The 18,175-nt window shown below is 38.2% G+C and overlaps 1 protein-coding gene across 1 annotated transcript; it reads left to right on the top strand.

Moving 5' to 3' along the window:
- Window positions 1-4,406: 4,406 nt before the first annotated feature.
- Window positions 4,407-17,865, top strand: FASTKD1 (FAST kinase domains 1; the record flags this gene model as incomplete). The annotated part of the gene is made up of 14 exons (XM_084209557.1): window positions 4,407-4,741; window positions 5,108-5,176; window positions 6,061-6,186; window positions 7,346-7,741; window positions 8,849-8,959; window positions 10,176-10,307; window positions 11,258-11,744; window positions 12,527-12,641; window positions 13,109-13,237; window positions 14,007-14,138; window positions 15,137-15,250; window positions 15,529-15,670; window positions 16,649-16,766; window positions 17,759-17,865. The coding sequence occupies 14 exons, from the start codon at window positions 4,407-4,409 to the stop codon at window positions 17,846-17,848; spliced, it is 2,496 nt and encodes an 831-aa protein (XP_084065683.1). The 3' UTR covers window positions 17,849-17,865.
- Between the last annotated feature and the right edge of the window lie 310 nt (window positions 17,866-18,175).

Below are 18,175 nucleotides of genomic sequence, written 5' to 3'. Positions count from 1 at the left end.
GAGGAGCCCGAGCGACTGGGGGAGGGGCTCCCGCCTCCTCGGGCTCGTCAGCGGCGCTCCGCCCCTCCCGCGGCCCCGCCGCCCCCGGCCCGAGCGGGCGCGGCGCGGGAAAGGGCCGGGGAGGCTGGAGCGCGGCAGGTACACGGGCCCTTTGTAGCCAAACGCTCGAGAACAGTGCTGGGCTTCCTCGCCCATGAGCCCGCGGAATGGCCAAGGGTCGGTAAACGAACCGGCCTGCACGATGCTGGAAGCGCATAGAGTTCCTCCAGCAGTACACCTCGCTAGGGTTTGTAAAGAATTAAAATGGGAATTTAGGCCAACAGTGAAAAAAATGAGTAAGTGATAATACTATCCCATATGTATGTATTGCAATTCAAAGTTAATGTATCTTATAATTAAGGAATGAAAATTTATGACAATGCCTAAAGTTGTGAGCGCCTTCAAAATTAACTAAGACTGGCACTGAAGGATGTACTTCCTTTGATGGATTTTAATTCAAACCAGTAGGCATTTGTGTCAGTAATCACATGTATAATGGGAAGTAATGGAAGTTATGTGACTGGCTGATGGGAAGTTTGTTAGAAGTAGAAAACTCTATGATCTCCTTATGGTTTTCTGGAAAGAAAAACCAACAAAACCAATTTAGAATGTGAAACTGGCACCTGGGAGTTCTGAAATCCTGAAGAAGCTTGTGAGTGAATATCTGTTCAGTAAATCAACACTGGCTTTAGCACAGCATGCTTTGTTAAGTCTTGCTTTCCTCCCCTATTTCCAGTTTAAAATGTAACATCATTTTATCTAGCATTTTTAATTTGGTTTAGGCATTATTTTATTTTATTTTATCCAAATGTACTTCATAAGTCAAAAGTGAAAAGTTCAGCATCTTGTAAATGAAAAATCTGTGTGATTTACAGAAGACTAATTTATATGGACATGGAATTGTTTTCTGCTACAGTTTTCCTCTCAGATGCCTTGGAATTGTTATGTGAGTTTGCACAAGGCCTGACATTCTTGAAAGAGGTACTTTATGTGCCACCCTTTGAGCTTACCTAACAGGGTTTGGGCAATCTGGAATTTGTTAGCAAGATGATACAGAACTTGTCCAGGTTATAAATTCCACAATTACAAAAATTGAAACTAATCCAGTTTAAAGAAATTACATGCTCTTTTTCTAAAATGCTACAGACCTGTGATAAATAATTTAGGTTCTGTTCCATTAGTTTGAGTGAGTTCCATATTCATAGGCATGCAATATATTAAGAGATGACAGACAAAAACTAAAAACCCAAAACATTTGATAGACAGCTGCAATACAGCTGGTCAGAATTGGTCATGGTCATAGTCCTAGTTCTAGTTTTTGGATAGAATGCAGAGCAATCTGAGATTGTTATCATTCTTTCTGAATGTCTTTGCTGCTATCAATGGTGGTGAGAAAAGGTCCAGAAAGATCACCTGGAGCTATGCATATTCCGCATAAGCAACATGCTTCTTGCCAGATATGTTAGATTTGTGTCCCAAAACTCATTCCTTTAAAATTTGTTGTTGTTGCAAAGCATTAAGAAATGGTAAAATAAAATAACATTAATTGCAGTGCAGCAAAGCTAGCTCTTCAACTTTAACCTTCCGAACGTCCGTCCTTTGTGCTTTTCCTAGGCAGGAAGACTTTTCCCCCCGCTTCAGAATGAATTATAAAAACGTTGCTTTATTTAATGCGCAATATTCAGTATAAACCTTGGACCTTTTTAATTATTATTTTTATTTCCTTTGGAAAGTCTTAACTGGCTGGACTTTTCCCTTTCTCCCGACGCTTCCGGGCAGCTCCTGGGACATGCTGTGCCTCGGGGCATGCGCACGGCGACTGACAGTGCCGGGGCACGTGGAGCGCCGGGGCGGCAGCGGCCGCCTCTGGAGGGAGCGGGCTGCGGCTGCGGCTCGAAAGCAGGAAGGGTCCTGTGCAAAGGTAAACCGAGAGCTTCTCCTCGGGTCCGCTTCTCCGGAACTGGCACTGGCTCCTTTGCTTTCTCGTTTAACCCCGCCGGGCGGTGGAGTTTGCCGTGTGACGAGCCGGCCCGCAGCTGGGCCGTGCCCGCCCGCCCGGTGCCTCCGGCGCGCAGGGAGCGCCCCTCAGCGGTGCCCGCTGCCCCCTGGAGGCGGGAATCGAGTCTGGCGGCGCGGGTCGCGCCCCTCCTGCGGCGGCTCGGCCCCTTCCCTCGCTCTCTCTGGGGCCCTCTGGGTCCGAATTCCCCGCGGTGCCGGAGCAGGTGGGAGCGGGCGGGTCCCCCGCGGGAAGCCGCAGAGCGCCGGCGGTGCGGCGCTAGCGGTCGTTCCCGGGCACAGGGGTGTCGCATTGCCCGCGGCTGGGCTCACGGGAGCTGAGGCGAGCCGGTGCCTGCACTGCCCAAGCAGCTCTCTTAAGGCTTAGTTACTTAAATCTCTAGCAGTTCTTATACCTGGGGAGTGGTGAGTGTCCACATTTGCTCCTTTTTGAGAGACTTCCTGGCTCACTGCGTTTTGTAATACAGACTTGAAAGCGGTTATTGTGTTTCAACCGATAGAAAATAATTTTAAAGACCTTCTTGTCACTGTAGTGTGTGTTTTGTATGGTAAGTAGGACATCCTAGAAATAGTTCTTTAAGTAGATCCAAATTTCTCGTTTTACTCTATGTAATTGGATGTTTGAGAACATCCAATGTTTTCTATTGATGAACTTTTTGAAAGATACTGGAATTTACTATGATTTAAAATGGGAAAAAAGTTTGTGGTAAATCACTTGCGTCTGCTCAACGGAATAGAGCAATATTTTGAAGCTTCCTGCAAACCGTTTTAGATAGAGATTCTGGTTCCCCATCAATAGGATAGGCAAGGTCTTTGGCAGCACAAGATGGGGAAAAGATGTATCACATGCATTTACAGGAAACTGAGTCTGAAGGTTTTTATGTTTTCTTCAGGTATCTACTTTATCCTGCAGCTTAGCTTATCCTGCTTATTCTTGCAGCTTAGCTTGCCACTACTGTAGGAAGTAAATTCTTTCTAAAGGCAACACCATATGAAAAAAATAAAAGCAATATTTGAAAAGGGACTATAAAGCAAATCATTATTATAAAAAATACTTAATATATAGTATATTAAAAATTTGGACCTTTTTGGGTATTCTTTCATTTTGAAGAAAAGATTTTATTACAGCAGTTCATAAATTAAAATTACTTCATTTTAGCTTTGCTTGTGTGTGCCCCAGTGTCAGTGACAGCAGTGTAGTGCAATATGCTGTATAGCTTTTTGTTCTAGGAAGAGGATTGTACAGATGTCAAAGGAAATCCACCTATATCCATCTTTCTGGAATGATTTCAGTACCTTGCACAGGCTGCACAAATAAGGTTTTTTCTTCCTCAGCAGACCTAGTGGGTACTGCTGCCATTGCCTTGATAACATTGCACTGATGGAATCATGCCTACAGTTGAAGAGCATTCAGGTTTGCTGAAGGTATTGATAACTTTAGTTGTTAATGATTATATCTTCTAAGCAAGACTTCCAGACTTTTCCATGATCCATAAGTTCAGACAACTTGATGAGACTTCTTTGGTGTACTGAGGCTTCTGTCACTAGTGGTTTGTGTACTCCAGCTTGAAATCAATTATGTAGAACACATAGCTGTTAGCACTCTGTACAAATTGGGGTATATTTTAAGAATGACAATGAATACTTAATAAATTTCATTAGATAAGGCTGTAGCTTCTATTATAATTTGGAATCAGGTTGCTTTTCTTCAGTGCAATGGCAATTTCAGCTGATGGTGTGTGGTTGCTCAGTATCCTGTAATAGAAAGGTAATCAATCTTCTCCACTAGAAGCCATCTCACTTCATTTTACCACCAATAGTTGTTTTTTCTGGCAATTCCTGGACCCCAGTTTGGGATTATGGCCTAGTAAGAGCAAGCCTCACTTAGTCATGCAGTGCTGGCTTATTAAAATCTTTAGCTTTTCCTTCTCAGTAGTAGCATTGATAGCACATGTGACCTTTTAAAGGCAGTTTTCTAAATCTGAAAGCTTATCAAGTGGACTAACTTCATAGTACTTGTGAGCATGTCAGTGTTTGATGTCTGGAGCTTTTCTATGAGAAGAGTCCAGGCTGTAGGTGCTCCTTAAGTTTACCTTACTTAGAACATCATGATGTAGAGACACTGATTTTTACTTTGTTGTTGTAACTGAAATTAAGTGCTTTGATACTTTCTTATTTCAGGTACCTCAGGACTGACTTCTTCTTAATACAGTGAGCATACAGGATCAAAGAAAAATGGTCTTCTGTTTTTCAAATATTTGAGTTTGTTGTCTGTAACAGCATGGTTTTCTGTGAAAAGTGAAAGAAGAATCTTTCTGGACAGTTTAAAGCTTGCTGGTAGGCATAGCAAAATGCTTTGTTTGAAGCAGGTTTGCTTGTTCACACTGAGACGTTACCAAGCTCGAACTCTGTGTAGTGATCTGCTTTTGAGCCAGATAAATGGCTGCACCAATGAAGATGAAGTGTTCAGCCTTGTTGGAAGGAACAAGGCCAGGCTTTCTGAAAAGCATGTGGGAATTGCATTGAACATGCTGTGGCAATTGCAAAAGAAGAGGCCCTTTCTCTTAAGGACTAGTGACTATGTCAGAAATCACTCCCAGTTCCTTACCCTTTGCGTTTTGGCAGAAAACAAGGTGGAACTCATGGAAGATGAGGTGATAGTGGACATCTTATATAGCATCCTGAGGTAAAGAGCATTAAATACATTTTGTATTTGGTAATACAAAGAGAAAGCTCTGTAGTCAAAATTCTATCTCATAAGGAGACTGTGATGAGACTGCTCTGCCACAACTACTGGACTCTTGACTGTGTGACAGACAGCATAATGTCCTGTGCCTCAGTTTTGGAGATAACAGGCAGAACAGGTCTGTTTTGCAGTCCCATTAAATATGTTTTATGATTATTATGAATTCTGATTATTCATGCACAAATGTTTACAATCTGTTTGAATGGAGGAAATGATAGAAAAGTAAAACATTGTGATAAATAATGAAAAGATGTATGTCTTATTTCTTTATAACTATTGAAGTAAAGCATTGTCTTTATTTTGAAGGCTCAATGTTAGAGATCGCGTTTCTCTAGCAGAAGTGCTTGTTACAGAAGCATGGAAAAGATTAGAAAGGCAAGTATTGTCCTGCTGTGCTTTGTGAAAGGTATAAGTTGCAAGCATGATTTGCTTCATGTGAGGTTACTCAAGAGTTATCAAAGAGTATTTATGTTTAAAATATAATGTGAGTATTTTGAATGTCAGTTGTATTTTTGAAAGTTTTGAAAATTATACAAATTATTTGGTACACAAATGCTTGAGAGATTCAGATACTGCAACAACAGGGTCCAGCATTTGAGATTTTGGAATATATTGTCTGTGTAGATTTATGTGTTTGAAGTGAATTGCAGGTGTTCATATTTACAATTTTGCCTCAGTGCTTGCTGTCCAGGTCTTAAATGGTTATTAGAACCATGCTTATCTCAATTTTTATAAAACATTTTGTGTTTAAACAGCAACATTTTCCCTTTGTGCATTTTGTTGTTGTGTTTTGTTGTCTTTTGATTCCTTTATGGAGGAGGGATATTGTAGTTTTCACTCTAATCTTGGGATAATGGCAGAACCAAGTGTCAGTCTTGGCACCAGTGTCACAGGATTGCTTCCTCTTAATATATGGAGCGTCTTGAAGTAAACAAATAGTTTAGCTTGAAAAGAAAATTATATTCAAGTAATAAATTGCTCATATTCATTTTATCCATTTGACATAATTGCTTGAGAATATAATCTTTATAGATTTCTCAGGCTGGTTAAGTGAAGGACAAGTAATTCTTGTAGAATTCCATATACACAACATGCTTTAATATTAAACACCTTGTTTTTTTACTTAGATACTTTGTTTCCTTGTTTTGTATTTTGGCTATAGAATTTTGGTTTTTATAGAATTGTTAAAAAATATTTTTGTCTTTAATTATTGATATAAAGGTAGATATCCTGTCTGACTGTCTTTAATGTCTTGACAGGCTTAGTTTGCCTGCTTTGTCTAAATTCGCTCTGTGCTTATACAAGCAACACAGGCACTTCAGTCCCTTAATTGGCCAAGTAGCTCATATTGTGGACATGAAACTGGATTCTATTAAGGATATAAGGTAAGTGTCAGAAGCAGAAGAAGCAAAATGTTGCAATTACTGGTCTGTCTTTTCTGAAGACTTTCCCTTTTTCTCAGCTGGAGGTTACTTTGCTTCGGTTGGGGGTTTGTGGGGAAGAAGTGTTTTGTATTTGTGCATTGATTGACAAGAGATTGCATTTTCCCCATGACTTTACAAAGAATTTCTTTATAACCGGTCTAAATGATTGAAATTACGGCTTGGTTGTTTAGTTTATAGAAATTTAATTAATTTCCACTGTTCTACTTATAGTACAGAGATATTTACAATCAACGTTACCCTGATTCTAAACATGGACTTTTTTTGTAATTTAGAGACTATTGACTCACCAGAAGATGCTTTTCTCCCTTTTTTCTCCCTTGACATTGATAGTTTCTTTACTATGACATGTCTTTGTTAACAGCAGTAAGGGGTTTTAAAACAATATTGTGTTTATTTATCTTCAGAGCATTGTTTTTCTGGTCAAGCTGATAAATTCTCTTGCTAGCATGTCTAGCACATTACCTTCATATTTAACTACTTTAAACATAGCTCCAGTTAAAGAAGACCAAGCTCATTTTTTTTTGTTTCTGTTCCCCTGGGGTTGTTACAGCAAGGCTTCTCTTTCTTTCTTCTGCTTTATATAGCAGCAGCAGTCCCAACACTGATTTTTTTCAGATGTGAGGAGCCTGCTTATGAAACTCCTTGAACAGGACTGCATTTCTTTACTGAAATCGCTTTTATTCCCTTAGGAAGGGATTCTTTCTTTGGGAGTGACAATGACTCTTCTCCCCATCCTGTCACTTCTGAATTGTTTGGGCTTCTTTTGTGTCTATTGAACATTAAAGATATTTTAGCAAATATGAATCAGGCAAATCAGGGTTTTGCCCTAGACAAACGTTTTTATCATGCATAACTTTGTAAGAGATAGCTGAAAAATTTGAATCATGTCAGAAGTTCACTGAAAGCAGAATTTGTACTTTAGTAGGATAAATGGTTTTTACTCACCCATGTGTTCTGGATTAGATTTAAAATTCTTTTTGCACAGAAGCCAACGATACCTCAACTACCATTAATTTCTTTTTGCACTTCATTTAATAAATATGAAATGTTTTGCTTACTATGTTCAACGTGTAAATAGGAAACCTTTTGAATTTTTTAGGATCTTGTCAGTTTTGATGATCAGCATATCTGAAGTTATCACAGAGAGTTTTCGAGATCGATTACTTCACAAGGCTGAAGAGCTCTTAGAAGAGCATGAAGGCCACTTCAACTATGCCAGAAAAATACTACAGTTTCTCCAAAATGTTAAACTGAAATATCATCCAGTGCTAGAAAAATGCAACAGAATTTTCCTTAAAAGTGCCTCCCATCTTGATATACACAGTATTAGTCAGATTTTTGGACTCTATGAGCAGCTGGGCTTTGACAATGCTGAATTTCGCTTGATTGCTAAACAGCTGCTATCTGAAGCTATAGATGATTATTATGATCCTGAAACATTTGCAAAATTATTTTTTTCTCTTGGGCCTATGGCAGGATCCAACGTTAGAGAAAGGTAAGTTTATTAATCATTTTGTCTTATACGTGTATTCTTACACAGAAATTAAAAATGTACCGGTGCTTGGAAGAATTTCTGAGGCCTTCTGTGAGCTGAGCCTTAGGTTTACTGGTTGTAACAGTGTAGCAATGGCTGATTTCATCATGGAAACACTGTCAAAGCAGTATGTTTTATTAAGAAGTTGAATCAGATCCCTCAATTAAGGGGGGTGTGAATGCTGTTATGCAAGGCCGTCCTGTAGCTCTGTCTCTTGGATTACAGCCTTCCTTTCACACTGGGTGGTAGTAAAAACATTTCTGTCTTTCTCCTGAGAAATATATGCAGTGATATGTGTTGCTTTTTCCTTTTTAAGACTGTCAGTAGCTGAAAAAGCCTGAGTCTTGTCCTATACTAGTCTGCTGACATCCTGTTCTTTATGAAAGATCGTCTCAGGGAACACTTCATTTATTTACAGCATAGTATTGTGTGACACTTTTTTTTTCCTCTGCCTGTTTTTCTTGTGCCACAAAATCCTGTTTGGGGGTGATATTACTCATGGGTCTTTCAAAGCATGCAGTTCTAGGCAGAATTTTCTGTATTAATTACAATGAGTCATATTTTCATACTTCTTTTCATGAACATTTCCTTTATTCAGAGATTTGCTGCAAGCCTGGTTTTGCCATAGCTGATTTAGTTCCAAAAGCTTTTCTTAATTTTTTTAAGATTTATATTGTTTGTGATAAACATTGGCTTTAATTACCATCGAACCAGTTCAGTTCATGTTTGATTCTGTTATCTGTAGCTTGCTGATTGATCATAAATTGTTCTGTGTCTTAGAGTACTTTCCCTACTTGTCTACTTGTAGAATTGTTGGACTTGCTGTTTTCTAGCATCAGAACAATATGCACTGATCCAACACACTCATGCCCCTTTATCTGTGCTAGACAGACCAGCTGTTTAGAAGAAAAGTCCGCAGAACAAAAGTCTCTGGTTCAGGAGAATTTAGCTTCCAGAAATAGTCTTTGGTTCTTTTCCTCATAGGTAAAGAAAAAGTCTGCAATCTCTGGCTGTTTGCCAGAGATTTTTAACTGGTTTTCATTGGGAAATATGTCTTTTCCTCTTTAGATTGCTGGTAACTGCAGAAAACATGGCAGAAGAATTTAGCAGTCAGCAAGTATTGATGATATTGAAGACTATGCGGAAAATGAAATGCAGAAATTCTCATCTACTCAAAAAGTAATGGTTTTGATATTACTAAGAAGTTATATTCTCTAGGTAAACTTCCATTTAGTGTGGAAAACTTTGCTGTATCCAGTAAGTTAGGAGCAGTGGGTACATCACTTGCACACAAGTGCTTATACACTATAACTTATTGGCTGTTACAGATTCTAGAATATTGCAGCTTGACCCAGAAGGCAACCCTAATTGAAGTAATTTAGGAATTTCAAAGATAGGCATTTCATCCTTACCAAGTTACTGTTGTATAGCATCTGTCTAATTTACAAATATGTGATCCTCTTGCACTAAACTTAGCCTCTAACAATTACTGGAAACTCGTGAGAGTGCAAATGAAATGTGGTAAGTTGCAGAGAACATATCCTCTCTTGGAGATACTGTTACTTTTGTGAACTGTTTGTTCACAAGTCATTGTGTCCTATTTTGGACTATTAAAGCTTGTGATTTTTAGAACCTAGGCCACATTTTCTGCAGTTTTGAACTGAAAACTGCAGTTTTGAGTTCAAAACTGCAGAAAATGTGGAAGGGTAGTGTCTGTCATACAGTGAATGGAAAAGAAGTTGATGTTTTAGGCACAGAAGATGTGGCATTAGATATGTCAGAGATACAGCAGAGTTAAGTGCAGGTTGTGAACAATTATTGGATTGAAGGTACTTGTATGAATCAAATAGATCCTTGAAAGAAAAAGTACATACTTGTGTTCTGTGGCACAAAGGGATACTAAAAGGAAGATCAGGTGAATTAATGCCTTTTCTTCCCGAGTCTCACTGTCTAAAGAAGGTCTTTAGGTATTAAATTTCCTACAAATCTATCCCCCTCTGCACCTTTAGACCAACACAGCTGTAGCAAACCTCTGTTATGTGAGTGTGGTGGTGCTGGAGCTGCTGATGTTGTTCTAGTTTATGTTCTTGATACACTCTAAATTTAACTGATTGTGAAATAATCTGCAACAGAAATTAGTAGTGTGAAGTAGCCGATTTGTTGTGATGACTTTAATTTTTGTTGTGTGACTTGAACTTTGCAATTCAGTAAGTGGAGAGAGGCTGCTCTAAGTGGAATAGTGTCAAAATCAATGTGGAGACGACTGCAGGTGTGTAAAACCCTCCACACAGGTACTGTGCGTCACTAGACGCCTCCATTTCATGTGGCATGTTGGAGTTTGCAGTATCTTTTGTATTAGCTTAACACCATGTAATCTTTTTCTCTTTGTATTCAGAATGGCTTCTGCTCTGCACAAGCACTTGGACAGCTATCACGTATTACAGTTGGTAAAGTTAACACAGTACTTGGTGGCGTTGCATTGCCAGGATCTGGAGCTCTTTGCCAAACTAAAACTGTTACTATTAGGGTAAGTGTGTATTCTTGGAAATGTAGCTATTTGAGTTTTAACAGTTCTCTACTTAAGATTTTAAATAGCAGTCTAAGACATTAGTGTTTTGTTCCCATAAAATACAAAGAAGTAACAAACTGTTACAAGTATTTGATTCTATTAAACATGTTAATCAGATGATGGAAAGTAGATATTGTCTTGACTGTAAACCCAACAGTATCTGCTAATATATATGATGCCTTTTAAAAATATTCTTTCCCTTTTTCTTCTGACCGCTGTAATATAATGATGTTGAAATGACAATAAATTTTGATTGATATTTGATAGGATGGGTAGATATTAATATTGTATTTGATGTTTGACAGAAGTAGTAAGGAGACAGAATGCCTTGGCTGGGACAAGTGAAAGTGTGGCACAGAAGTACTCTTTTGATTGAAGAACTGTCCAGTTAGTTCTTAGGCTTCTACAGAACAACAGAAAGTTGCCAGACAAGAGATCTTGCTTTGATTGCTCAGCCTCCATGGGAATGTAATGCCTTGGCTGTACATTTTTTTTTTGGTGCATGATGTCTTCATGTTCCTCAGACTCCTCAAAAAGTGGTGCTCCCTAGGACAGAAATCACAGAAATTGACCAGGCCCATAAACCCACAGATAACCTTGACAAATGTGGACCTTCTGGCCTTACTAAGAACTTCTGTGTTTATCAGTAACAGGTGGAATCTCACCAGCTGACTGAGCTGCTCACTGTCTTCTTCCCCTTCTTCAGTTTTGAATAAATTAGAACGAAGAAGTTAATTTCACTGAAAAAAAGATGTGTGGATTTCTGCCAAGTCATTAATATTCTTCTTATTTTATATTTGATATGCAGCTTTTGACTTAGAAGCTTCAAGCATAATTTTTTTTTGTTTTGCTTAAATATTTGCACTTTGTCACTACTGATGGACTTTTTATTTCTATCTCTCTTCCAGTTATTTAAAATCTAGTGTGATACCTGCTGATACTGCAGCTGTAATTCGTGCTCTGGCCATGCTTCCTTCTTTCCAAGTAGAGGAAATGATTATAAACAAAGTGGCAGCAGTTTTGCCTCAGTGCAGACTCCATCATTTGAATTGCATTGCTACAGCTCTTACCAAGTGGAATCATCATGGCCAGTTTCACTGGCAAAGCAGCTCTGACCTATGTGCCAAGCTTCTGCAGAAACTAAATGACTGTGGTTTTCAGAGGCTTCAGAAAGCCAACAACTTAACTCTTCTGCTGGAAGAACTTCCTTATGTGAATGGAGAGTGGTTTGAAGAAGTCCTGAATGAGGAAACTCTGGCCATGTGTCGACACTTGATAGATCAAATAACATGGGCAAATGTTTTACCCTTGTCTTTTTTTCTCATAAAATCAGAGCACCGTTGTCCTGCATTATTTGACAGAATAGCATCTGTGACTGTTGAAAATATAGACAAGGTGTCCCAGTTTTTCTTTCTATCTGCTGTGAGTTATTCAGTAAGAAATACTCACAGCTACGTTAGTAGCTACTACGTTAGTAGTTGATGTGTTTCAGAGCACAATCCACACATGTTTTTAAGAGTTTTCTTTAGTGTAGCTGATTTGGAGATCATCTTTTTTTTGTGCTCACTTAAATCTCTTTGACTTCTATGTGTATAAATTTGCACGTATCATTAATTTTCATTTCTTTTTTTATTGTTCACTCAGTGTTAGGTCAGCCATAATCATTTACATTCAACTTTACATTTGACCATCTTAATTTTTTTTTAACTTCTTGATAAATAGTCACATCACATGGTGGATATTTTAACAGTATTCATTGTTGTGGGGATTTCTCCAATAGCCTGTCTATTTGGTCAAAATTACTCTTTTTTTCCCTACTGTCTTTTTTCTCATTCTCAATCTTGTGTTCATATAAATCTTCAATTTTATTCTGTTGCAATTTAGTTTCTTTAAGAACATTTAATGCAAAACCTTCTTAAAAGGTTCTTTAAGTGTGTAGAAACACTTGGATCGCCTACCTGAAATAAATTTGAAGTTTTAGTTGTGGCTGCAATTTTAACAATTTTATTTTTTTGTTATTTTCTCCAGGAAAAGTTGACCAAAGGAAAAAAAAGTAGAAAATAGTTCATCTACTCCTTAATCTCCAAATTCTGAATTAATTATAAAGCTTTTTGTTATTATAAAGCTATAGTAGGATATTTTGCAGTAACTTGATTTAGGATGTCTTTTTTTTTCAGATTCCCACCTCTGAAATCTATTTTATTCTCTTCCTTTTCTCTGCTTTGAATTATGACCCTCCTGACAATGAAGAATTCTTTAAGAGTTGTATCCAACATCTTACTTCTAACTTGAGTAAGTGCAATAGACAAAGATTTTTACTAAATGAAAATGGGAATAGAATGGTACTTTCATTAAACAAAGAAAATGTAAGTATGTTACTGCTAATACTGGGTTAAACCATGGGGTTAAATCATGACAAATATTCAATTTTGGGTTTTGTTTTACCCATTAAAAATGACTGTTGATAAGGGACTAGCAAAGAGCTTTTTGGCATAGTAAAACGTAACTGAAAATTCTGATTATTTCACTGTGCTGTTACTGAATAGAACTGTTGTGTTCCCCAAGGAATCATCATTTGGAAAGAGGATACATTTTGTGATTTTGATGAGGAAATAGTTAAAATTGTGGAGGGAGCGTGTATGGATTTGGGTTGTACTTTAAGAGGGAAAATCAGATGATTTGAGAGGCCAGGGAAAGGGCATTGCAAATCCTTTCAACTTTGTCATGTGTTAATACGGGTTTCTCTCTGGTTTTTCAAGGTCATCTTGAAACTCATCACTTGGTGCTGCTTGGCCATGTTTTGGCAATGGCAGGCTATTTTCCTCCAATTCTGATAACGACGATATTTAATATTTCTTTCCTAAGCAAACTGGATGCTCAACTTAAAGGTAGCTATCTAACTTTTGATGAATTCGATTGTGTAGCATTTGGCATAAAATGCAATTTGGACTTACTTATGACTTGAGATATATAGAATTACTCTGCAAATGATTCTGCTTTTGGGAAAGACTCCTTCTTTATAATATTGTCATAGTTGGAGTGCTAAAAGGGCAGGAATGAACAAAAATAGGTTCTTTGCTTTAAAAGTACAGACCCGTATTGCAGATGAGAGACAGTAATACAAACCAAATTTTATAGTCACCTTAATGCAATCAGGATTTAATCACTCTTCAGTTTTATTGGAAATAAAATTACCTGACTGTGGTGTTTATTACTAGAAGTAGTCACAAAGCTGAAGGAATTATGTGGGATTCTTGTCTGCAGGAAATATATCCTACCTGTCTCTTCTCTCTAAATAAGAGACCGAGTGTTTGGCTGTTCATTCCTCTCTACCTCTATGTTGTTCATTATTAATGGACTCTTGCCATTTTGCCCTCAACTACTTAATTAAATTTACACAATAGAAGCAATTTGTCTTCTGTCTTGCTGTTTTTCTTAATGATGAGCAGAACTGTGTTTTTTTTCATTTATTTTCTCAGGGACTTTGAGAACCTTTCTAAAATTCTGCAGCATGAGTTTTATGAATGCCATAGGATACAGATATTTGCATTTCTAGTAAAAGATTCAGAGGTTACCATTTAGTTCAATTTGTTTGATTTTTCACATTTCAGTTCACACATTTCTGTGTTGTTGTTTTTTTGGTTTTCTTTTAATCAGTCCTGCCTGATATGGTAAAGCAGAGGGTCCACTCAAGCCTCATGAAATTGAACAGAGCAGTCTGTCTGGAATGCCCAGAGTTTCACATCCCTTGGTTTCATGAGCCATACTGCCAACGTGTCTTTCATAACAGTAAGTAATTTAGGACAGGAAAAACTGCCCTTGTTACTCATAATAGTCTATTTTTTTAGGAATATACTAGATGTTTCTTCTAAAACTGTCATACTGACACTAGCACACAATGGAAGGCACACCCCTCTCTGCTGAGCATTTAGTAGTGCAACCACTTCTTAGTGCAACTGGGAGCAAACTGGTTTTCCTTGTGAGAACTAATGTAGTAGAGATGGGATATTTCTGCAGAAGAATTAAAATCTAAATACACAGAAACAGTGCATATGGCATGAAGGATGGAAAGGCAGGAAGATCATTCTGTACCGGAGGAGATGGGTCATTTTGCTCCCTGCTTCACTTACAAAACTAAACATTTGACTTAAATTTTTCAAGGTAAACATTTTTACTGCCTTCTTTTGAACTTGGTCCTCCCTTTTTCTTCACAAGAATCAAGATCCATCAGGGATGAGAGATAGAGATGTAGGTTAGTGATCAATTGTAGCAGCTAAGGTCTTTCCGAACAATAATCAATTCGGAATCCATCTAATGCAAACACAGTATCTCCTCCACTAATTCTCATGGGGAGATCTGCTGTACTATCCACAGAACTCAGCTACTTTGTCTCTAAGAAGATGTTTAATGGAGCAAGGTGTTAACCTACAATGGACAAATAACTGGCAGATAGTGGGGTATGGCTAAGGTGAGTAAATACATGTCTAAGCATAACTAAAAGAAAACTAAATCTGCCAGGTGAAACCTAAAACTTGAGGTTTTGTAGCATGTGAATGAAAAAATCCTGGGATCTAAGCTCTGGATTTGAAATTTACTTAATAGCATGCATCTGCCACTTTTTAGCTAAAATTGATCACTTTGTCTCTGAATTATAATGGAGTAGCACTTGGGATCTGTGGAAAAGATTTAATTCAGTAGCCTCTCTGTCAAAAATACAATGTTTCATAGCACTGTTTTCAGAATTTTTGGAAGTTTTGATGTATGAATTCTTTATTTTGTCTTTGTAGGCATGAGCCAAATAAATCCACAGCGACAGCATATTCACAGAATGCTGACAGAGATCTTAGGAGGGAGCCATTACTCAAGAGTATCTGTTCTCACACCATACTACTATGAAATAGGTGAGAAGTTAATACTCTAAAAATTGTTATGAAGTCCTTTCATATCATTCTTATTACCAAGATTAGGAAGCTCCTGGTCATATGGCCCCAAATTACACAAGATATTGCAAAGAAGAAATTGTTGTATAAAATAGAGTTTCCAAAATGATCTTTATAGTATAAATAATGTTGGGTATCTCTAATTATGGCTATCAATTTTTCTAGAAGTAAACATTGTACAGATCAAATTCTTTCATTTTTATTTTGTCAGTAAACAGATTTGTTTTGTTTTCTGGCAGATTTTGAGTGTGTCCTGGATGTAAATAAAAAGCCTCTTTCCTATATGGCTCAGAATATAGCTTTGGGTGGTGTGGGGGGAATACACTTGAGACATCACATCAAGGATGAAGGGAGAAAGGCTCTGCCACCAGGAGCTCAAAGGTCAGTACATTGAATTCTTGCACATTAGCTCTTCCAAGCTTACATCCAGTTTAGACTGGGTTTTTGATGTTCATGTCCTAATGTTCTGCTCCTTTTTCCAAAGTCTAGTGAGGTTTAGCCTTCTGGGGTGTGGTGGGTTAGCCACAGCTGCTCTCTCCCATTTGCATGGCATGGCTCATGCCTCTGCAGTGTGATGGGGGAGAGAATGTGGAGGGTAACAGCAAGGAAGAAAACTCCTGGGTTGCAATTAAGATAGTTTAATAAGTGGAGAGGAAAAAAAGGGGGAGGGAGAAGCAAAGAAATCAATGGCCATGCAGTCATTCACCTACAGCGGACCTGTGCCAGAGCAATGGCTGTATGGGATAAAGTCCCCTCTGCTTTACTGCTGAGCATCATGTTGTATGGTGTGAAACACCACTTCAGGCAGCTGAGGTTCCCTCCCAGCTCTGTCCCTTGCTCTTGTCCATGCAGCCTGTATGCACTGTGGGCGCAGAGGGAGAAACAGGGAAGGCCTTGATGCTGTGCAAGTGCTTTTCAGCAGTAGCCATGATATTGGTGTGTTATTGACAGTTCTGGTCACAAGTTCAAAACACAGCATCACACCAACTGGTATGAAGAAAAGTACCTCCATCCCAGCCAAACCCAGTACAGGTTCTTGACATGTGTTTCATGAGACTGGAATACTGTTTTCCTCCCACTTTTTCAAATGCAAACCTTGAAAATGCTGGTTAGCTGTTTTTACCATTGGAACAAAAACAGATGCAGGCAGAAAAAGCTTTTTCTGAATTCAAGTATCTCTAGATAAATAGGAGGAAAATGTTTTGTCTAATTCCAGGGAGTTGTTTAATTTTTGTTTTCTGAGAATTGCTAGGTTTTTCTAGTCTTGCTGTAACTATCAATATTGAATGAGAACTATCACTTCTTACTATTCAGGTAGGACCTGAAAAGGAAGTAAATGCACATTTTTACTGTTTGCAGAATTGCTTTGGAATTTCTTGATTCAAAAGCTTTTAGCAAAGATTATTCACGTCATCTGAAAGGAGAACCTGCAGTGAAAAAGCGACACCTGGAAATGCTGGGGTACCGAGTCGTTCAGGTGAGCAGTCAGCAATACTTTGTGTCCTTCCTGGATTGTATCAGCAGTGCAAAATGATCCATTTTCCTCACAATAGATTTAGAGACAGTTTTATCTTTAAAAGCACCTACTGAGAGAGAGCAATTTTTGTAGTTGGGGGGAAGCTCTAAGCTGTTCTCAAAATGATGTAAGGACTTCACAGAACTCACACCTTCTCTGAAAGAGGGTAAAGCAAAGCTGAAATCAAAAGGTCCCAGTCTGACCTTACTGCAGGCAAACTAGCAATCTCATTGTAGCCTGAGTAAAGGAGAAAAAGTCAAATGAGAGTTTCAGTTCAATTCACTGAAGATTTCTATAGTAGAAAAAGATTAAACATACCCTCCATGAGTGATAAGACAATTTGGCAGCTGCAGACGGGGTATGGATGCTGTTTGTCTGCTGCAATGATAGTGCTGTGACAGGGAACACTAGAGGCCAGACATAATTCATCACCACCACCAAAACATTTGGGAATTGGATATTCATTAATGCAGAGGCTATATATTTATTTACTCACCTAACCTAATTTTAGATAGAATCCTTCTTTAAGCTTAAATGTTGTTGTTTTTTTTTTTAAACAGAATAATCATCCTTTTTCATGTTATACTACTGATACACCATTCCAGTCTGCTGCATTAGCATTACAAACTACAGTGACCTGGGATTTTTTTCTCAATTTGGGTTTTAAAAGAGGGGAGGGTGTAACAGAGTTGTCACAACCTATTATATTGTGTGGGCAGCTGTTTTATATCTCTGGAACAAAGCTGCTTTTTGGAAGCAGACTGACTGTACTTACATAAAGGAGAATCTTACAATAAGAAATGGATCTTTTCAGTATTAGAGTAAGCCAGGACACAGGTGGTAAATATCTTCCAGTGAAGAACATCAGATATCAGAGAGCCTTTTCTTTGCTCTTATGTGGTATGTGGCTTATACCAATGTTAAAAGTCATTTTGTACCATTCTGTTCTACAGATTCCTCATTTTGAATGGAATTCTATGGTTCTGTCAACAAAAAGTGAACAGCTGGAATACCTGAGACAGCAGCTGTATGGAATACAGTGATACCAGACATGCAGTCTAAAGTACTTTTATAAAAACAGTTTGTATGATCAAACGTCTTGTAATCCTGGAATACTGACGTTTCAAAAATCTCTTTGTCTGTATCAGCTGGGCCAAAGCTTGCCAAGGTCATCAGATGTAAAGAGATTTAATCCTTATTTTGTTAGGGATTGCAAAAGGCAGGTCACAGTGGGCTGGGAAGATGTGATAAGGATACTTAAAATTTCTCATTATCTGGAAGATCTTACAAGCACACGAATCTGGCAGTTTTGCAATCAAATTACATTATTATTTCCTAAATAAATAGCACAGAGGCTTAGCCAGACATAA

This window comes from Fringilla coelebs (genome assembly GCF_963513975.1).
Source record: "Fringilla coelebs genome assembly, chromosome: 7".
Classification (NCBI taxonomy): Eukaryota; Metazoa; Chordata; class Aves; order Passeriformes; family Fringillidae; genus Fringilla; species Fringilla coelebs.
Note: the sequence above shows the minus strand (reverse complement) of the source record. Positions and strands in the feature narration are given on the sequence as shown.